Source organism: Martes martes, assembly GCF_963455335.1.
Source record: "Martes martes genome assembly, chromosome: 8".
Classification (NCBI taxonomy): domain Eukaryota; kingdom Metazoa; phylum Chordata; class Mammalia; order Carnivora; family Mustelidae; genus Martes; species Martes martes.
This window is the reverse complement of record NC_137895.1, coordinates 13,932,354-13,954,792: the sequence shown is the minus strand read 5'-3', so window position 1 is coordinate 13,954,792 and position 22,439 is coordinate 13,932,354. Positions and strand designations below refer to the sequence as shown.

The following is a 22,439-nucleotide window of genomic DNA, read 5'->3' as shown; positions in this document are numbered from 1 at the left end:
TAAACAAATGCTCAGCAAAATTTTGCTGTAGGTTTTCAGTGGCTACTATTTATGAGCTTTTGTCATAAATGAATATTTAATTTTATCAAAAAACTTTCTTGCATCTATTTACATGATTACACGGTGTTTCTCCTTTAATCTATTAACATGCTGAATGATACTTGTGGATTTTTCAATGTTAAATCACTCTTGTCTTTCCTGGAATAAACCCAACTTGGCCATGATGTATTATCTATTTTATACATGGCTGAACTCAATTTGCTAATATTTTGCTTAAGGTTTTTGGAAACCTCTCATGAGTGAGACAAGCCTGCAGTTTTCTTTTCTTGAGCTCTCTGTGTCTGATTTTGGTATGGAGGATATCCTGGCCTCACTGAAATGGGTTAAAAAGGGTTCCTCTTTTTCTATTCTCTATAAATCTTCCTAAAATTTGAATTATTTTTTGATTAAAAAATTGGTAGAACTTATCTCGACTTCTCACTGAGGGATACTGTGTACTTTGTAAGAAGGTCTAATGGCTAGAAGATAGCCAGGATTTACATCTTTTCCTTGGATCAGTTTTGGTAAATTATACATATTTAGGATTTTATTCATTTCATGCAAGCTCTCAAAATTTTGACATAATTTTGTTTACAGCATTCTCTTACTGTTTCCTCTAATTATGCTTTATCTACTAGATTAAAAACTCCATAACCTAAGAAACTTTTGTTTGCTTTAGTTTCTGCTATATTCCTAGAACTCAGAAAGATGACTGGCTCAAATGCGTTTAGGGAATGAGTCCATGAATCTGCATTTATGGCTCCATATTCATTTACTGCTGAGTTTTCTTGCTATTTTTCAGTGAGTCCTGCTTTGCCTAGTCCGTCGGCTCCTTTCCAAGAGCAAACTTGTGACTTTGTTGAATAATTTGTCGATCAGCTTCCCCTTCTTACCTTCTTTACGCCCTGTCTCTTAATTTTTGAAATTGCCCTAATGTTCTTTACATATCATCTTAAGTTACAGACTTGGCTTATTAATTTTCTGCCTTTCTTCTTTTTAATATGAAATTTAAGGCTATGAATTTCCTCATATATTTGTACCATCTCACTAATTTTGACATGTATTATTTCTATTTTCATTCAGTTCTAAGTAGGTCTCAGTTTCAATGGTGATTTCCACTTAGAACCATGAGTAATTTAGAAGTATGTTCTCAATGTTAATCAAATATATTTTTAAAAATCTTATTACTACTAATTTAATTATACTGTATTCAGATACATATACTATATGAGCATATAACATATATACTATAAAGCATATATTTTATAAAAATATAAAAAATAATACATAAACATATATCATAAAATATTATATATATTATATGGAGAACATATATTTTACACATATATGTGATAAACATTATATATATCTCATATTCTTTGAAACATACTGAGATTTGCTTTATGGTTTGCTTTATTGTTTACTTATAAACAATGTCTCATGTGAGCTTGAGAAGGATGTATATTCTCTGTTAGGTACAAGGTTCCTTATTTGCCCAGTAAATCAAGATTTTTAACTGTGTAGCTCAAATATTCCATATTTTTAATCAACTTTCTTGGGTCAAAAAGGATACATTAAAATATTCTACTATGATAGTAGATTTGTTGATTTATCTCTGGAGTTCCTGTATCTCTCGGTGAACTTTTAATTTTTAAATTGTGACCATCTCAATACTAAATTAAATACATCTCCTACTAAATTATATATTTATTGCCCACCACTGCTTTGTCTGATACCAAGAGAGCTATCCCAGTTCTCTTTCTCCATCATCTGTCAAACTGTTCAGGCCATCATGTGTTAGGTATATCTTTCATAAAGAGTATATGCTGTATACTCGCTCCTCTTCAATCGGACAATGTGTCTGTTCCTCCCCCAACTTAGTTTGCTTATTTGATTGATATATTTAGACTTATTTCTATCATCTGATTTCTTGCTTTCTATTTTTCTCCTCTTTTCCTTATGCTATCATTTTCTTGCATTCTTCTTCTTCACCCCCACCCCCCAACAAATGATGGAGATATTTTGGTTGTTTTGGTTTTTCTTACTCCACTCACCATCTCTACCCACCCTGGATTTATAATTTCTGTGCTTTTTTTTTTTTTTTTCCAATTCTTTTAGAGCTGAAGCTTGAAAGGTTAGACGTGCGTAGCCATCTTAGCATTGAAATTATCTCACCAACAAAACAGATTCCAGAATACTTTAATTCCAATCACGTCCCTCCTGAGTTATGTGATGTCATTGTCTGATATTTTAGGTTGAACTGTTTGAAGACCACAGTTATACATTCCTACTACTACTACTACTGTTTAGAGATTGTTAGGCATTCCTACATATTTCTAATTTGTTTGTTCAGCATTCCTTCTTGGAATCATGAGTCTATGGAATCATATTCCTTATTCCTGAAAATAAATCCTTGAGCAGTTTCTTTGCAGAGGTATTTTTGTGGTAAATCCTCTTTGCTTTTGCTCACCTGATTAATCTTTTCTTGTGTTTTGCTAGGTATACTATGTATTGTGGTTGTCACCCAGCACAGTTTAAGGTGTTATTTGTACTCCTCTGGCTTTGTTGCTGCTGCTAAGAACTCTTATCTGATACATGCAATGTCTTCATAGAGAATCTGTTTTTTTTCTCTCTGGTTGGTCATTTACTTATTTCCATGGAACAGGAATATTTTTTATTTTTTTTATTAACATGTAATATATTATTTGTTTCAGGGGTACAGGTCTGTGATTCATCAGTTTTACACATTTCATTCTCTCTGGTTATTTAAAAAAATCACTTGAGGCTGCTGCAGTCTTACTCCTCTAGGTCTAAGTATAGCCTTCTCTTTTTAAACTGCTTGTACGTATGGATACCTTTTAATAGTTCTGGAAAATTCCCATTCACTATAAAGATGCCTCACTTCCAGGGTGCCTGGGTGGCTCAGTGGTTAAAGCCTCTGGCTTTGGTTTGGGTCATGATCCCAGGGTCATGGGATCAAGCCCCACATCAGGCTCTCTGCTCAGCAGGGAGCCTGCTTCCCTTCCTCTCTCTCTCTGCCTGCCTCTCTGCCTACTTGTGATCTCTGTCTGTCAAATAAACAAATAAAATCTTAAAAAAAAAAAAAGATGACTCACTTCCAATTTTCTCTATCATTTCCTTCTGGCAGTCTAATTAGACACATTCCCAATATCTCAACGTCTCTCTGTTTTTCTCTTTTTCCTTGTGCACTGGATTCTAGATAATTTCTTCAGCTCTCTCTCCTAGTTCACTAATTCTCTCTTTAGCTGGCTCTAATTTACTGCTTAACATATTCATTATATCTGCAATTTCAATAATTACCTTTTTCACTTCTAAAAGTACTATTTGATCCAAATAGGTCTACTTGCCTTTGAGAATCTCTTGTTCCTCCAACCTTTTAATTCTCTTTTATTTCTTACACAGAATAAAAATATTTGTTTTATATCTGACGAGTCTAATACCTGAAGTCTTTGAAATTTTATTCTACAGTTTCTGCCCTTTCTCATGGTGGCTTATTTTCCTGTGTGTTTAGGGATTACCGAATGAGAACTCATTTTTTCTTGAAACTTGACCTAAATAATTCATTGAAGTCTTTCTCATTTTTGAGAGTATTCTTCTAGATCAGATTTCTGTTTATTTCTGCCAGATGCCTGGCACATGTTCATTTTTTTCCCATTTCCGTCCCATACATATAACTTCAGCCCACCAAATAATATGAACACAGGCTTGAAATTAGAAATTCTCAAGGGAATTTCTCTCTTATTTTACCTAAAGCCAAGGATAAGATGTATAACAGTCTCTATCACCTTCTCCTATGGATATTTTTACACGTGTTATCTACTGAGGATATCACTTTTCCTGGATCCTAACTTTTGGTAAGGGTCTTCTAATTTGTCTCTCTTGGGGCTGGGACCCAAATTCCCATGCAACGCCTTTCAATAGAATGGCTAAACATATGGTTTGCCTGACTTTAATTTAGGCCTAATGTCCCAGTGTCACTAATAATAGCATTCCTTTGTTTGAATTATATAGTAAATTATATAGTTACTGACTTTTAAGCCAGGCTTCTAGTTAGTTCCCAAGGGTCTGCAAATATCCAGCAAATGTCAGATCCACCTGCTTTTTGCTTATCCTTCTGGATCCATACTTTGTCCTTGTTTCTGGCCTCTGCTTACTTCATTGACTTTACGGACTGATTGACTATGTTTTCAAATCATCAAAAACATTTTTTTATCCCATACTTTTTGGTGTTCTGTACAGGGTTGACTTTTATTTTCCTCACCTTTAAGCTTCTAGTTCATGACAGTCTTGGAAACACTCCTGAGTATGTCATAGATTTTTCTTATGCCTAAGAAATACAGGACACAGCAAAGGAACTACATAAAAGTTGATTGAAAGAATCAGTGATGGAGGTACTTCTGTTTTAAACACTTTCTAATAGTTGGTAATGAGCTTCAAGTTCAGTAAAACAGAAACAAAAACAAAAACAAGTTCTTTCTTTTTGACTACGTTTCACTCCTGGAAAGGTGTGAACTTTAGACTGTTCATTACAACAGTTTATATTTGTGAAAATCTGAAAACAACTAAAGCAACAGGAAGGCCTTGGTAACAGAAGAATACAAAATTCTATGTGTATTAGGACCATAAATACTTGGCAACACACACAGGTGGACATGGCCAGAAGCTTCTTGGAAAAGACGGATTTATTAGGAAAGCAAGGTTCGGGTTCCTTTTTCCTTTTAAGAAACTCGAAATGATTGTTACTGCAGCATCACGTGGGAGATGGCTATACATTTGAAATGACATCAGCTCCCTACGGTTGCATGTGTTGACTTCCTGTCTGACACAGCCAGAGAGGCAAACACACTTGCTGTCAGACAGGCCTGGGTTCAAGTCCTTGTTCTGTCACTTAACCAGCGGAGGTCAGTTCCTCACTCCTCTCACTGTAGGTAGAACATACACTTTAACTCGGGTCTCAGCCAACAGGATACTAGCATCAAGGACTCAAGCTTTCCTTGCAAGCACCAAGACTTCCTCTCCCACTTGGCTTTGCCATGAGAATGAGCGGGGCTGGCCTGCTCCTTGGACATGGCAGACACTGGAGGAGGGTCCACGTGTCCCAGCCATCAACCACTGGATCCGAAGCTGACCACAGACACTTGGTTAAGCCAGTGAAAATCAGACAGCCGGCCAGCCCACCTGCAGACTCCTCAGTTTCATTAACGGTGGTTGACTGAAGCCACTGCTAGACAGCTTGTTCTGCAACATTAACTAGGGCAGCAGAGAACTCGTACACACTGTCTTCTTCATTGTGGGGGGGTGGGGCCCAAAGGCCATCAAATGTGGGTCCTCCTGATCGGACAGGGGGGCCACCAAATGGGGGCCACCTGATCGGGGGGGTGGCTGGGGGCACGGGCGGTTAAAGGATTCACCAGAGGCGGAACAAAGGAGATAGAAGTTTCCTGAATACACTTTGGGGAGCGGCTGGCAGGTAGGATACAGAGCAGAGGCTGTCTGCCAGGGGGCAGCGGTGGGGGTTGTAGTCAAGCAGGAAGGCAAGGAGCTACGGGGACGTATGGAACTCTCCTTCTTTGGTACCTGTGTCCAGGTTTCAGTAACCCACTGGTCAGCTAGGGCTTACGGGTATTCTGAGGTGGGTCACCTAATGGCCTGTCTGTATTCAGCCAGGGGGCTGCGGGGAGGCACTGTGGGCCCTTCTATCTTACTCGGGTTCCCATGGTTCGAGCCGGTTACTTCTGGGCCCTACCACTATGGCACCTACAGACCGAAGGTGAAGGCTTTTTGCCACCGTCACTGCTGCGTGAGGTGGACTGAGATGTCACTGCTGCGTGAGGTGGACTGAGATGTCACTGCTGCGTGAGGTGGACTGAGACATGTGGGCCGGCGCCTCCCCCCACTCGTGGCCACAGCACCCGGCAGGTGTGCTCATGTGCCTTTCCTCACCCGTCTCTCTCCTCCGGCCACGAATGACTTGAAGGTAGGAAGGGTGTGATTCTATCTGTGACACCTGGCACAGAGGAGTCCCTCCATAACTGTTTTTGTTTGAATTAAACGACTGAATTTGGGGAGCTGATATGAACCCACACAGTCGGCGGCAGGTGGCAAGAGTAACCAGGCAGGCTGGTTCTTACCCAGGGAGGCCTCATGCTTTCCAGAAAGCCCACACAAGAGGGACAAAGAAAAAAAAGAGAAAAGCACATTCTTTCTGCTCTTCTATGCCCTTATCTCTCTCAGCACACGGCACACAAAACTCAGAACCATTCATTCTGCGGAAGCGCCCTCCTCAGCCAGCTTCGAGCCACACTCGAGGGACCCCGCCCCCTCCTCCGAGGGGCTGCCCCGCCCCCATGGCAGCCTGGCCTTCCTCTACCTTCAGATCAGACACGTCCCTGTAGCACTGCTCAGAGCGGGTGTGGTCCGACAGCTGCACATTCCAGAAGCAGGGGAGCTGATACACGAGGAAGGGGTTCTGTTTGATGACGGCGTTGAAAATATCCTGGGGGAGAAAAGCCAGACACAGTCAAAAGAGTCAGACGGAGCTCGTCTACGATGCCATCTCTCGAGGTACAGAGCAGCTCCTGGGCAAGGGACTCTCCTGAGCTTCCCGCTCGGGACCCAGGCTGGCTTGCACTGCGGGCATTCCCCTGGCATCTCCCATCTCTAGACCCAAGCAGCTGTGTTTGGACAGAGACAGGGGAACGCCCCACGCTGACTTGACACCCACGGGCTCCACTGGTCCCCAGAAGGCAAGTGGATGTGGGAGCAGACAGCGAGTGTCTTCTCCCCCTGCCCCCACCCAAGCTGGCAGATGTTAAATGAAGTCACTTTTCTGCCCCTCTTCCCACCTTATCGAGGAGCCCCGTGTCATCCATCCCAAGCCTCCAGGAGAGGAAACTGCGTGATGACAAGTGGCTCCGCTCATTCAGGGGCTGAGACAAATTACAGATTCTGTTTCAGCAGCACTTCCTGGGGCTTTTGGCGGACTCGATGATGGATGCGCCTTGTTTTCCTGCAGGCCACGGGGCCCGGCTCCGCACTCCCCACCTCCAGATCCAACTCCGACTTTTCTAGGGAGGCTTTCCTTCTTTTGGGCTTTTCTCCAAGCTCTCGCTGCACCAGGCCGTACTTATTAACTAGCTGCTGACAGGTGGTGCCGGGAGGTGAATTATGTGCCTTCGCAGGAGGAGATACCTGGATAAACTATCCTCATTGGACACGGACATGCAATTGCTAGCTTTTGGGGACACACTTGAGTCACTGTGACCTGACTTAAAATACGATGATGGAGGACAACTTTCCCCTCAGGTTTAAAACAGCTACCTGGGTAATTTTTAACTCATTCATTATACCAGATCTCATGTTTGAAAAAGGAAATTAGTTTCTGGCTGCTTGGGAAATACTGAATAACAATGCAAAAAAAATAATAATAATAAGAGCAAAGTAACCCTGTAGAGTTTCTTGCTTCCTCCGTATTAGAAAACATGGCAAAAATACAGTGAATCAGACCATTGAACACGGAGGAAAAACATGGAAGTGGGCTTGCTTTTTGGGTGAACAGGAAAGGGCAAAAATGCAGAGGACCCAGAAGTGTTGTCTCCATTTCAACACGGCCTGCTACACCACAGGGAATGCCAAGTCTAAATGTGTGACCCTGGCAGGGCCAAGGTGAGAGGCTTGGGCACCTGCACTTCCCAGCAAAAATGAGACATGGGACTTTGATGAATTTATGTTAATGGCCTGGTGGAGCGCGTGGACTTTTTCCGATTGCCTAGATTAGAAGCTGGTTATTTTAGCCAGGAATTTAGATTTGTCCCTTACATAGAAATGCGTAGGTCATAGCACAGGTTCTCAAGAAAAGGTGTTGCTGTAGAAGTGAGAAAAGCAAAATGAAATCTTGTCTGGGAAATAGGCTGTGGTTTTCCGGGGTCACAAGCAGCAGGAAGAAGCTACATACCCCGCACCCAGATGGAGAGAGCGACCTCCTCTTAGCACATCTGACTGTCGTTTACTTACTGGCCTGCTTCAATAAACTGTGAGCTCTCTGAGGCCAAGGACTGCATCCTTCATCATCTCTGCAATCCTAGTTCTGAACATCGTCCCTCGCACACAGAGCATGAAGGGAAAGGCTGCCGCATGGACAGATGAAGTCACAGACAAACTCGGCGGCTGTCTTAGACAGGCAAGCCCCAGGCAGATCGATCCCAGGGCACGGTCACACAATCGGTGGGAAAATTGTCCAGACCCAGCAACTTTCAGGCTTCTCTGAGAAACAGTGCAAGGGTGCTTAGGAATAACTCTACCTTCTAGGCTGGCCACTCACCTGGTCAGCTAAGGAGGTGGACAGCATGCCCATGAGCTCCCTCTCTGCAGTCAGCCGCCACATCTGCTCCCACTTCATCTTCCGCAGCTTGTCCAGAAGTAGCAGGATCACTCCTGGGCAACAGCAGAGGATGGAAGAGGGGAAAGCAACAGTGAGACGCAGAGCCAGGCACACGCCTGTCCACCGTTTGGAGGTGAACACACCTGGGTTCCATCCCAGGCTCTGCCAGGGACACGTTCTCTCTGCAATATCCTTACTGTACGGAGAACGTTACAGCATCCTCAAAGGCTGTTGCAAACACTAAGTGAGATGGGCAAAATAGCCTAGTACTTTCCAGAGACGGGATGGTGGGGATAGTCGTGCCACCATGCGAATGTACTTAATGCTTCTGAACTGAACACGTAAAGGTGGTTAAAAGGGTATAATTACAATTATGTCATGCATATTTGGCCACACTCATTTTAAAAAGAGCATAATATTGCCACCTGCTACGTACTCCATTCCCTTTAAGCATTAGGTTCCTTCCTACTTTTTTTTTTCCCCCAGAGATAGGACAACCTTCCTAGGTTTAGTTGAAGTAAGCTGTTTGCACAATCTGTGCTGTTTATCTTTATAGATAAAGAGCAGCTCTCCTGCAATTTTATTCTAGGTAAGTCTGGCCAATTGGCTCTGCATTTATTGACAAGCCATACGAGCTTGTTCCAGTGCTCCTGACTTCCAAAGTCTTCTCTGGTCCCCACAACCAACACAGATGTAAGCTACGGTGAAGGCAGCGCTGACGCTGATGAGCTCCATTTTTGTTTTGTTTTGTTTTTTAGTTTTCATGGGAAGGGACCTGGGTCCATGGGGGAGGGGGCGCTGTGTAGCGAGAGAAATTGTCATTGTATACCCTTCTGTTATTTTTTTTTTAAATGTTAGAAAAAAATCCGGAATATATGACTCAGGCAAAAATTAACTAGTGACAGTCTAAAAAGGAAAGCAGATTTCGGCTTTGCTGGATGACTTACAAGCATGGCCACTCCCAGGGCAGTTGGAACCTGTAGCGAGTGCCCAGAGCAGGGAACATGAGGAGTCAGGAGAACTTCCCTGAAGGCCACTGCAGTTCATTTGGCGGATGGAACTGTAGCACCCATGGGCCCCTGAATCAATCCTGCCCAGGATGCTTAGCTCAGCAGAACGGCCGGTGGAGAAAACTCCAGGAGATGACAAATGATCTTAGTTGATACCTAGTACATACATCGCTAGCATTTTTGGGAAGAACCCGAGTCCCCAAATCCCACATAAATGTCAACTCTGAGGCTTTTTTTAAAAAACCGATTCCAGTGGTACGTATGTGAAGAAAAAAATAAAGTCACCATTTTGTCCAAGGTATTTGGTCTGGTAAAACTGAAATTAAAAAAAAAACAAAGCACACATACATGGTAATGGTCAGCATGGGGTAATATGCAGATCTAAACTCATTCGTCAAAAGCTCAGATTACCTTTTTTGCATATCTCCTTTGTGGTTTGCTAGGTTCTGCCCACGTCTTTTCACTTAACGTTCACAAGATCACTACAGGCTGGATGTCGTCATCCTTATTGTATAGGTGGGGAAACTGAGGGGCTGATTCCGACACTTGAACAATTCACAGTATCAGAGAAGCTCTAGCAGATTCGAACTCAGAGTTACCTGGCTCCAAAGCCAGTGCTTCTTTATCTACACCAGAGATCCCAGAGCCCCAGCACTGGAGCCCTGTGGCTCAGGCCAAGAGTTTTCCCTTTCGTGCCTTTTGGTTTCTGTATGTGTAAAATAAGAAAAATGCTACTTGCCCTGTGCAACTCAGAAAGTGGTTATGCCCCCTAGTGGTAGGCTAGCAAATCATTGATTACAGGCTCTCCAGGGGGAAAAAATTAAACCTTGATGGGTAGCATTTGCTGATTTCCATAGAGTAAATACTCCCACCATGGCTGATTTCAAGCTACCTATGTGATGTCCCGAACACCCAGTTGGGAAGAAATGCACAAAATTGACGTGCCTTCTCCCCACCCCCACCCCGAGTCAGTGCAAGCTAGCTCTAGCACACCACTGACATTGTTCACGGAAGCAGTTTTAGAAATAGTGAAATTCACCATAAGTAGCGGGCTTAATAATTGCTTCTTTCTGGGACAAAGAAAAGAAAAATTTACAAAGTTACAAACCAAGAACACAGTGACATAGTGAAATTCACCATAAGCACGCTACTTGCTTCTTTCTGGGACAAAGAAAAGAAAAATTTATGAAGTTACAAACCAAGAGAACACAGTGAGGTATTCAAGAATATCTATCCCAGTCAAACACATAAAAGAATTTCCTTAAATCTCACTGCAGAAACTAAATCTAATTAGGTTGGGGAGATGCTCTCATACACAGAGAAAATGGGGAGGTGGTGGAAGCCATACACAGTGATGGAAGGTATTAATGCACATTCTGGAGTGCCTAGAGATGTCGATAGATCTATCAGTCTCAGGGGACTGAACTGAGAATTGATGCCTTTAAATGGTGTTAAGACTTGGCAAGTCCTCTGTGGCCGATGTGACCCCACGCTGCGTGCCAGACGCATCGAACAGAGGCGGGTGTCTAGAACAGGAGCCTAAATGCAGAACCGCGGGCTTATTCTCCCAGTTCCCCAGCCTTTTCCGTTGTATGATGTTCATTTTTAAAAGCACAAACTCTTCCAAACCAACAGAAAATTCTTGAAACTAAAATGACAAATACCCACCACCCAGTCTAATAAATGAGAAATACACTGCCACATTTGCTGTGAATAATACAACATGACAGATAAATCAAAAGCTCCTTCATCTTACTCGGGCTCTCCCTTTCCCAAGGGAAACCACTACCCCGAGGTGGCTGGGTTTCCCTTCCACGCATGCGTTTAGTTTTATTCTCTACATATGTATTAATCAACAAGCTATGGGGCTTTGTCTCAGAGTGCCTACCTTCCATTCTAATTTCCCCTCTCACCCAATGTTATGTCTTTAAGACTTAAAAGCAAGTGAAAATTTCAGTATCTAGTCTATTCGTTGCCATCACTTTACTCATTGTATGAACAGACCACAAGTTATTTATGTATTTCCCGACCCAACGATGTTTTGGCTGCTTTCTGGGTTTCTCCTATTACAAGCAATGCCGCAGTAGACATCCTAATCCCAACTTGTGGGGCACACGTCTGAGAGCTTAACTGGGGTCCAGTCTCCAAAGCTGTAAGGATTGCCATGTTGAAGGTGCCATTTGCCCTAAAACATCTTGAACTTCCCCATGTGAGCAGCCTCTGCGTCTCTTCCTCTACTGACCCATCCGGTAATTTATTGAGCACCTATGCTGTGCCAACAACTGAAAGAGACTTGTGTGTGTCGCTTGTCCCTACTTTTCCCGATTTCATGGGTCTCATTCAAAATATTAATTCAATGTATAATAACTGGATGGAGAACATTCAGTCTTGGCCAGACCCAGCCACGGAAGACACGCAAGCCATCGCGATTCAGGTGTACACTGAGGACAAGCACTGTTCGTTAAGGAAACGTGGAGGGAGACCTCAGTAGCCAGCATCCAGGGCGAGGACTAGGCCGGGCAGACGAGGCGGGGACGTCTGAAGACGAAGGCAGAGCAGCAGGACGGCGCATGCAGGAACTGGGGTGTGTGATGGTGGGATGGCTGAACTAGAGCTCTTTGGGGCAAATGTCAGGAGGCGACCCCGAGCAAATGAGCAGGGAACGCATCAGGAAGGCTCATAGCTATGCAAAGAGATGCTTTCCAAGCATTTTCATGTCCCTTCTTACACAGAAAATAATATCCTTCTAACGTGCCTGTGGCTGGAAGGGCTCATTCAGAGGGTCTGGCTGCCCCGGCTCCCATTCAGGGGCCCCCACGGCTGAAGGGATCACCATTTTGGCACATCTGGCACCCACATATGCCACACAGGTTAGAAAGTCCTGCCCAGGGCACCTGGGAGCTAGTGAAGGATTTTGAGCAAGAGAGGAACCACAACGGAATCTGTTTCGGAAAAGCCAACCTAAAATGTTGCTCGATCAGGTCGCTTCACAGGCTCAGAGGCCTCTTGGATCTCAGGCAGTCTAAAGAACAAGTGGTAATTCCTTAGCCGGGCACACCAGGCCCATCTTGCCACGATATACCTTTTTTCTTTCCAACAGACCATTCCTTCCAGCAAAACTGGCCTTTTGCCATTTCACTACATCTTTCTCTGCAAACTTGACGAGCGAATACGCAGTTTGGTTTTCTCTTTAGAATCCCAGAAGGTTGACTAAATATACTACTGTCCATTCCCTGAGTCAATTAGAATCCCAAATGAAACAAAAAAACTCATGAGAAACAGATTACAAAGCTTATGAACTCCCTGCCGGCTTCGGCATTCAAGGGCTTCCACATTTATCCACAACATCTTAGAAAGGAGACAGGCTGCTCGTTATCATCGCTTTTGGACAGCTGTGGGAAGTGAGGTGCTAAGAAGGTGACTCTCCCATGTCACGGTTAGTGCCTTTTCCCAGACAGGGCGGGAAAGGGTCTTCATCCTTTAAGGTTAGAACGCATGAAGACTGAATCCTCCCCGTGCCAGTAGGGTCTATGGGATATATGTCTCAATGCCTTTTTTTTTTTTTTTTTAAGATTTTATTTTTAAGTTACCTATATACCCAATGCGGGGCTTGAACACATAACCCCAAGACCACGAGTCGCATGCTCTACTGATTGAGCCAGCCAGATGCTCCGTCTCGATGTTTTGAAGGGCTGCCTCGTGGTAAGCATGAGTGCCAAATGTGGACTTGGCCAATGCAGGCCAACAGGAGCTCGTGGGAAACAGGGCTCCCAGGACCTACCACCTGGTCAGATGTGAGCTTCTCTTGACATATCCAATAAGCCAGTGGGGCCCCTGTCTGGTCTCTCATCATGCATTCAGAAGTTATTTCTTCTAGAATTCATGTACAGTTGTGTTTTGAGGACCTCCATTGACTCACTGGGTTAGCTGGTGACTTCACAGTTTGTAAAATACAGTCCTTGCTCTTACGGAGCAAGACCTAATGGGGAAGGGAGGGGGTAAACCCCCAGAAAATACAAACACTGTGACAGATACGAGATGGGGTAAGAAGCACAGGAGCCGGTACTGGGAATCAGACTGTGATCGGAGTGTGGCGGGAAGCATTAGGGAAAAGCTTCCTGAAATAAATGGTGTCTGACCTAAAGCTAAAGGCTGCAGAGGATCACCTACGTGAGGGTCAGGCCAGACAGGCGCCTCCCTCCAGGGCCGTGAACGTCTATCAGGCAGAGAAGATTTGCCACCACGTCTGAAGAGCACACCTTAAAACGTAATGACTCATTTCCCCCTCTTCGCCCAAAAGATGAAAATTAAAAAGTGGCCACATAAAATTGTCTAGCACGGGTGAAAACGTTTGCCTTTGCTCATAAATCTGTAATTAACCACAGGTTATTTGTACAATAAATGTCCCCACATCCTCACGCTGAGGCCGCAGAACGGACTCTGGGAACACAGGTGTTTCTGTAACCATCACGGAAGTGGAAGCTGTATGTAACGTGGATACCCCAAGTTTTTCCAGGTGGACTTGAAAACAGAAGCTCTGAGCTTGAGTCCTGACATTTTCTCTTACCAGCAGCATCTCTTGAGAAAAATCATCCAGATTCTGAGCCCCAGTTCCTTCTCTGTAATTTGGGGACAATCCCACGTTAACTTCAACATGATCATGAGGACTCTATTTTTATTATTCTTTAAGATTTTATTTATCTATTCGACAGAGAGAAAGTGAGGGAGAGAGCTCAAGCAGCAGGGAGCGTCAGGCAGAGGGAGAAGCAGGCTCTGGGCTGAGCAGGGAGCCCAGTGCGAGACTCGATCCCAGGACCCTGAGATCATGATCTGAGCCAAAGGCAGACACCCAACCGACGGAGCCACCCAGACACCCCAATTATGAGGACTTAAAAAAAAAAAGCATATCTTTAAAAGCATCTGGTATATGCCATGATTATTCTTTTCTACCTCAAAGTAAAAATCCAACAATATTAAGAAGTATCTAGAACAGCAGGCACAGTGCTCAATGTGGTTGAACTGAGAAATAATTAATCAATAACCAACATGCATACCCAGTAATTCACTCGCCAGCCTGAATTCACACATTTTTCTAAAAGTCTTTAAAATCCCCTTGTGTGTGGAATGCCCCAGACACTTAAAAATTTGGAAACACCTACAAGGCCATATTCCTTCCCAGTCTTCTGTCAAAGAGGCAGCTTACCGTGTCACAGCCAGCACGATTAGGAGGTCCCTCAGGGTTCTTAAGTGATAGGACCCACAAGAAGAAAAAAACATAATAAAGAAAATCTACCCCAAGTGAAATTACGGGCATCAAGGATGTTCCTAAGCCGCTAAGGTATCAGCACACACCGTTACATGTAATCACACAGACACTCACGAGTGAGAGACGCTGCCTGTTTCCTCAAAGGTTAGGAGTTTGCATGCAGATTGTACAAAAGCCGAAAAACAACATTTCTGGGAGAAACAGAACTCTGCCTGTTTCTTGGCCTCCCTCCTACGGTGCTGGGGAGATAGCCTAATTAATGATTGTAAAGGCCTCTGGAAATATGAAGTGGTACATAAAAGCTTATAAATAACAGTTACAGAAACTATACATTTGCTCATTAAGGTGTCTAATTATCCCTCACTCCACTTGCGCAATTCCCACCAGAACGAGGACGGAGTATGCGCACGCAAGCAACGTGGGAGCCAGCTTTTTAAGTGACCACGGGTTAAAATGATGCAAATGGCCCCTTCTGAAATGGGGCCCTTTCGAGCTGAAATGACACGGATTTGGCTTTGCAATGCTTGCCCCGGAGTCAGACTCTGACACTAAGCCCTCCTGCTGTCAGTGGGATGGTGGTGCCAGAAAAAAAGGCTTGACTTTGGCCTTTGCCTGGCATTTGCTGCTGCGTGGTCCACCCATTTCCCTACTTGCTGTGGGGGGCCTGGGAGCGTGGGGCGAGCCCTTGGCCCTGGAGGCCAGCGCTCTGCACACGGGCAGCATGCCTTTGCTGCGACAGGGACTCTCAACGGAGCTGGCTGGGAGGCACGGGGCTGGCAGGGCTTTACCTTCAGCTGTTGTGCTGCGAGCATAAGAGACCGGCACTAAGTAAATCAATGAATAAATAAATTAAAAATCAAAGGCTTCTCCTGTGAACATCTGGTCCAGCGGTAGGGCATTTCATCTGTGGATCAGAGGGCAATGTTTCTGTTTTCCAAACTGAATATGTAGCAATGGCTCGGGAGCCAAGATGGCACGGAAAGAAAGGTGGGTGTCCGCAGAGAGAGGAGGGAGAAAGAAATGCTTCTGAAGATGAGCCAGATACTGGTACTTGCCGATGGGAACGCAACGAGAAGAAATGGAAGACGGCAACGGTGTTGGTAGTACTCGCCATTTCTCCAGCACCTCTCGCCCTCCTTAAAGGCCCTCCGAGTCTGAGGACAAACCTGCAAGGTGGACGGAGTGATCCCCATCTTATGGATGAAGAGACAAGGCTCATGCATAGCTAGTGAGGGGCAAAATTAGTCTTGCTCTCTGACCTGTGACCTTCCACCCATACCACACTGCCTCCTAGCAGGTCCCTGCAGCCTTTAAAAGGTCATGACCCATGTCTCCCCTCTTCTCGAAAAACACGAAAATTAAACGGCGGTCACGTAAAATTGTCTAGCATGGGTGAAAACTGTGTGTGTGCGCGTGTGTCTGCGTACACACTCGTGACTAGATACGGCGAGACCTCGTTGCAGCAGTGGCCTCAAGCCCGAGCAAGTCAGGGAGCTCTTGGAAAAACGGAAGTACATGCTTGAAGGACTGCGTGGAGACCACAGGCCATCACTGGTTTGCTTGCATGAAAACTTATGGGGAGAACCAAGCGATACACAGAGCCAGGAAAGGGAGGGCTTCTGCACAGGGTGGGGGCATGATCAGGTCTCCAGGGGCATGGGTGACTGGCTGTCAGCCAAGAGTGACGGCGATCAGCACAGTGTTTCAGAGTGAACGTGTCATCTCTCTCCCGTGTGGCTTGGAGAGCCTCTTCTCTCTGCGTCTGTCTGAGCCCGCTCAGCAAGGTCCTGGGCACGTCATACCACCTCTTGGGGCATTCTTCGGTGTCACAAAAGCCTTCTGTTTCAGAGGAAGTCTACCATTGTTTCTTTCCATGCAACATGCTTCCATTCAAGCTAAAGAGAATGGCTCAAACCCGCCTGGTCAACCCAGACCCTGTGCTTCCTTAGTTCAGGAGGGGAAACGGAGGCTACGTGCCTACTCCAGATAAGATCAGAGCAGGTTTCAGACTAATCCTCTGTTCCTAAACTCACAGTGGCTACACACACGCTAAACCACAGTGCGTTACAACAGATGTATGGGAAACAGCATTAAGTCAGGAAATTAAGTTTAGGACATGATGGCTTTAAACAGAGTTGGCTATACCAGTGTGCACGGTGAATCCTGAAGGGGGCTACTGGATCCAGTATTTCCCAGATTTATTTACCAGGACCTCTTCTCCCCTTTCCCCCAGGAATCTGTAGAATATTGCTTTTCCTTCGCTCTGAGTCCACACTGGCTCCTGTCTGCATTTTCTTGGCTCTCTACCTGCACTCCAAGGGCCAACACGTGAAGATACAAATCTGCTTCCCTAGTCCTTCAGCGTGTCCTGTGGTTTTGCTGGTTTGAACCAGAGAAACAAAGGCTGAAGTGGGCACTGTGCGTACTTCCATCCCAGCGGCTCCAGGGACCGTGTGGGCTTTCATCCTGGAAACATTCACGAAAATGACCCTTGAAATCGCCACTTTCCTCTCTCCCGCTTTGAAGTGCTAGAGCTCTCTTCTTGTGTGTGACCCAACAGAAGGTGAGTTTATTAAAAACCACTTAATTTAAAATCCCCCGCTGATTTTACCTGGGACTCATTTTTGATCATATAAATTAAAAGCTTCTACTTTTTGTTTTTTAAATCTTTTCCTTTCCAAAAGCTCTTGGGCAGACAGAGAGAAGAAACGGAAATCCTCCCACCTGAAGCCTCAATTTACTGGGATTTTTGAAAGTGAGTACGGATGGGGAACAAAGGGCTGCTGAGACCTTACAAAAGGCTGGTGGTCATTCGCTCACTCACTCATCCCTTCCATTAGTATTTATCAAGGAACTTCCATGCACCAGGCACCAGACACATGGAGATGGACAACCCGAGCGGTCCCTGAACACCAGAGTCGGGAGGTGCCATGGGCGCTCAAACAGAGGAGGGGTGTTCTGGGGGGGCAGGCTTGGCTCAAAGATCTATCTGTCCCTGGACAGAATATTTGGCTGAGGCTGTGATATGGCTATGAACGTGAAGGGTTTGGTGGCTGGTGAACATTTCTTAACCAAGGCTCGCAGAGCATTTTCATGTTTGTGATTTTGTAAGAAGCTTTTAATTGAAGTGTACTATACATTCCGAAAAGGGCAGAGATCCTAAGTAAGAGCTTGATGAATTTTCAGAAAGTCAACTCACTGCTGTAACCAGAGCCCAGGTCAGGAAACAGAACATCACTAACAGACCAGCATGCCCCTTACAACCACACGCATACCTGTCACCTTGCCATTATTCCAAATTCTGACATCCTGGTGTAGTTTAATCAGTTCCTGAATTGTATATAAATCAAATCAAACACTTTTGATGACTGGCCTGTTGGCTCAGAACAATGCCTGAGAAACGCAGTCACGTCACTGCATGTAAGAGTTTGTTCCCTTAATGCTGTATAATTACCTATAATGTGAATGCTACCAATTATATATTTATCTCATATATATATCATTATATATGACATTGATGATGGACATTTGGGTTTTTACAGTTGTGAAAGTTCTAACCATCTCTCTTGGCATCGTATGTGTCAATTTCTGGGTCTCAGGGAGTGCGTATGTTCAGCCCAAGCATATCCTGCAATGTGGCTCCTCCTCTCAACGTTCTCAGTCCTTACGCGTGAGAGTTCGAACGGATCCACACTCCCACAACTAACTCCTGCCAGATAAGGGCCCATCTCTTTGTGTTTTCGACCCTGCAGTAGATACATAGTGGTATCACATTATGGACTGTAATTTGCATTTTTTAATGACTAATGAAGCTCCACACATTTTCAGGGGTTCACTGCCCACGTGGGTACCCTCTTTTGGGGACTTCCTGTTCAAGTTTTCGTTCATTTCTTTTTGTTGTTGTTGGATCACTTGTCTTCTTCTTGCTGCTCTATAGAAGTTCTTGATCGATTTCTCTGCCTACTTATTTTGGAGATATACCTGACATAGGACATCGTGTAAGTCTGCAGGGTACAATGTGTTGTCTGATATTGTTTTTTATCATGATATAATTCCTAGAGTAATGTTAGCTAATTCTGCCTTCCTGTCACTTAAAATTATCTTTTTTTTAACTACCCACTTTTATTTATTTATTTATTTATTTTTTAAAAGATTTTATTTATTTATTTGACAGACAGAGATCACAAGTAGGCAGAGAAGCAGGCAGAGAGAGAGGAGGAAGCAGGCTCCCTGCTGAGCAGAGAGCCCAATGCAGGGCTAGATCCCAGGACCCTGAGATCATGACCTGAGCCGAAGGCAGAGGCTTAACCCACTGAGCCACCCAGGCACCTCAATTTATTTTTTAAAGAGTTATTATTTCTTCTGGATAGAGAGTGAGCACAAGTGGGAGGGGCAGCAGGAGAGGGAGCGAGAATCTCAAGCCAACTCCATGCTAAGTGTGGGACCTGACCTCACGACCCTGAGCTCATGACCTGAGCTGAAACCAAGAGTCAGACGCTTAACCAACTGGGCCACCCAGGTGCCCCCTCTGCCCGCTTCTGAAGCGAAGGACTGTGGGTCCTGAAGCTGGCTGCTAGTCCAATTCTGCATTGAACAGACCCACTGCTCAGAGCTGGCTGGACTTCCCTGGGTGGGCTATGGTCCCTGCCCACGTTGCTAGTTTCGTGGAATCAAAGATTAAGCTAGAAGAACCCTCAGAAGGTTATCAAATCCAAGCCCCACCCCATCCTCATCTTTCTGAGGAAACTAAATCTCAGAAAGGCCTGGCTCAGAGAGAACTAGCACAAAATAAACAACAGTTGAGGCTCCCCAGAACCCCCACCCTGCCCCTGGGCTTTCTCTTTGTCCCCTGCTACCCACTTCTCTCCAACCACTCTCTTTAAACCCCTCCTAGTTTTCCCTGGCCCTTCTGGACTCCTGCGCCAGAATGAAGGGGATAATTCCTGGTCAGATGCACAGACCCTAGGAGACTCTATAGGCAGGAAGGTCTTCTTAACCAGACAGCACTTTGCAATTAAGAAGCAAAGGAAAAGCACTGTTGTGGGTTGAGCGGCGTTCCCCCAGAGAGGTATGTCCGAGTCCTACCCCCTTACCTGTGAACAGGACCTTGCTGGGAAATAGGGTCTCTGCAGATATAATCAAGTTAAGATGAGCCTCACTAAATAGGGATGAGCCCTAGTCCAGTGATAAGAAGATGCCCTGATGAGATGATGGGGAAACAGAGGCAGAAGGAAGATCAGGGAAGACCAGGCAGATGCTGGCGTGACACAGCCTCAGTAAGGACTGCCTGGTGCTGACAGAGCTGAAAGAGGCAGGGAGGGATGGTTCTCGAGAAACTCAGGAGGGAGCATGGCCTCGCCAATACCTGGATTTGGACTCTGACCATTCAGAACCGTGAAGAATAAACCGGAAGCCACGCAGTCTGGGGTACTTTGTTAGGGAAGCCCGAAGAAATGGACACAGCACCCAGACCCCCTATCCACTCGACCCCCGAGCGCCCTGAGCTGTTGTCTCAGGCCAAACCTACGATTGCCTTTTTTCAGACAATCATTAAGTTGGAGAAGGTAAGTGATTTTGCCCATTTTAGACAGCAAGCGATAAGAAAAACCCAAGGCAGAAACCATGCTTGCTGGTCTGCGGTTTCGCATCTCCTGCCATGCAGAAAACCCACCAGGAGAAGCGTGTGTTGTCGGACCGGCTCTGAGACAAGACAGGCTCTCGTGGCCAGGCCACCAGACGGCAGGAGATGACAGATACTGAACAGAGACATTCTGATCGTGCCTAGGCCACTGTCCTCCCGGTGGTTATTAAAGACTCTCCAGCCGACCTCCGCCAGAAAAAAGAAAGTATTTTAAAGAGCTGCCCATGGGAAAGCCTATAGAGAATCCAAGACGTGGGTTTTAAACTCACCAGTGAACAAAATTGAGCATATTATGAAGCTTAGAAAAACCAAAGCAGGTACAAGAGCCGAGGACAGCTCCACAACCTGCCTGGGGGTTCTGGAGCCCCTGTGACATTTCAGTAGGTACAGAAAAAGAATTAACAGGAGTCAGACCTGCTGACCAGCCTGTTGGCATGGAGATTTTAATTTTTTTTTTAAAACCAATAATGAGCCTGCCTCTCCCTACCAGTCCAGCTAGATGCTGCACTGCACCAGAGGCTGCCTCATTTGCTTACCAAGAAGGGCGAGACAACGGGGCTGGCCCAGCGGTTCTGACCGGCCGAACGCCATGGGCTAGAGCCTGGCTGAATGCGGAGCTAATGGGCCGCAGAGAGGGCGAGACGCTTTTTTGAAATTTCGAACGGAAACAAAGTGCGTCCACGTGGAAGGGTGCACTGTGCCTCTCTCCAAGCTTCACTTGTTCACATGCTTGAAGAAAAGGCGAGGACTGCACAAGAACTGGTGAGGTCGGGAGGGCCCACAGCCCCCTTCACTGTCCTCTCTGCTTGGAAAGAAGGAGCAGTTCCGGAGCGTTTCTCACGTGCCAGGGGACCGTCCCCTCTCTCTGTCCGCTCCGACTCCACTCTCTGCCCTTCTCTGCGCCCTGAGACATGCAGACGGAATTACCTGGGATCCCTGGGGGCTGTTTCCTGCCTGGAAGCATCAGCCAGAGGCTGGAGGGTGGGAGGAAAGAGAGGGTGTCCCCTTCCCAGGCCCTCTCCAGTTTGGGCAGTGTTTCCCGCGGGGCCTGTGTCCCCTCCTGCTTCTGCCTCTGCTTGGCGGCCACGGCTCCAGCTCTCACTGCGTGCAAACCGCGTTCTCTCTTCCCTTTGCTTCCTATGACGGCTAAGATGTACCCTCCCACCCCCCCTCCCCCCCAATTCACATGTTGACGTCCTAACCCGCAGTGCCTTGGCATGGGAACGGATTTGGAGAGAGGCTCTTCAAAGAGCCTCTTCAAAGAGGTGTTAGGTGAAAATGAGATCATCAGGCTGGACCCTGACCCAGGATGACTGGTGTCTTTCCGAGAGGTTCTGGACAGGTATAGAGAAGGAGAAGATGGTCACTGCGGCCCCAGGAGAAAGGTCTCAGAAGAAACCAACCCTGTGGACAGCTCGACCATAGACCTCCAGCCTCCAGAACTGTACAAAACCGTGTGTCTGCTAAGCCCACCAACCATGGTACTTCGTGACGGCAGCCCCGAGAAACTGACACATGTCTCTTGGTCCAGAAGTGGTAATAGCTCGCTGCTTCTGCGAGTCTCTGGTGCCCCAGCATCCCTGTTGATACTTCCGGGGTGGTCCACTCACCCCATAAACAGTCCCTTCCCTGGAACACCTTAAATCACCCGATGAGATCCTATTACCTGTATATTCCAATCCTTTAATTCCCTGGACTGCTCCATGCAAATGGGATGATTCTGCTCAGCTTGCAAATTGGGAAACTGAGGCTCAGAGAGGTCATACAGCTAGCGAGGGGCAAAGTTGGGATCTCAACCGAGGTCCAACTCCAAGGGCACAGTGTGCTGACTCTGGAAGACCTGCAGGGTGCCGAATGAAAGAGCCATCTCCCAGAATCAGAGGCCCCTGGAGTGGGAAGGAGCCTTGGACAACATCGAGAGCAATCTCTTCATTTTCTAGACGAGGAAAGCAAGATGCAGAGAGCTGAGTTCAGGGGCCCAAGGTCAGGAAGCTTGTGCGAGTCTCTTGACTCCAGCTTTGGTACTTTCTGGTACTTTCCAGAGCAATGGCTCTCAAGCCTCCCACCTGGATTACCTCCAAG

General features: G+C 45.8%; 1 protein-coding gene across 4 annotated transcripts in view; it reads right to left on the bottom strand.

The window, feature by feature from the left end:
* LARGE1 (LARGE xylosyl- and glucuronyltransferase 1) overlaps nucleotides 1-22,439 on the bottom strand; it is a 543,992-nt gene that overhangs the window by 74,545 nt on the left and 447,008 nt on the right. For all 4 annotated transcript variants that reach the window (XM_080810745.1, XM_080810744.1, XM_080810746.1 and 1 more), the window contains exons 8-9: nucleotides 8,381-8,493; nucleotides 6,431-6,556 (exon numbers count right to left, since the gene is read on the bottom strand). In XM_080810745.1, coding sequence (XP_080666871.1) covers nucleotides 6,431-6,556; nucleotides 8,381-8,493 — 239 coding nt within the window. The remainder of the gene's footprint in view (nucleotides 1-6,430; nucleotides 6,557-8,380; nucleotides 8,494-22,439) is intronic.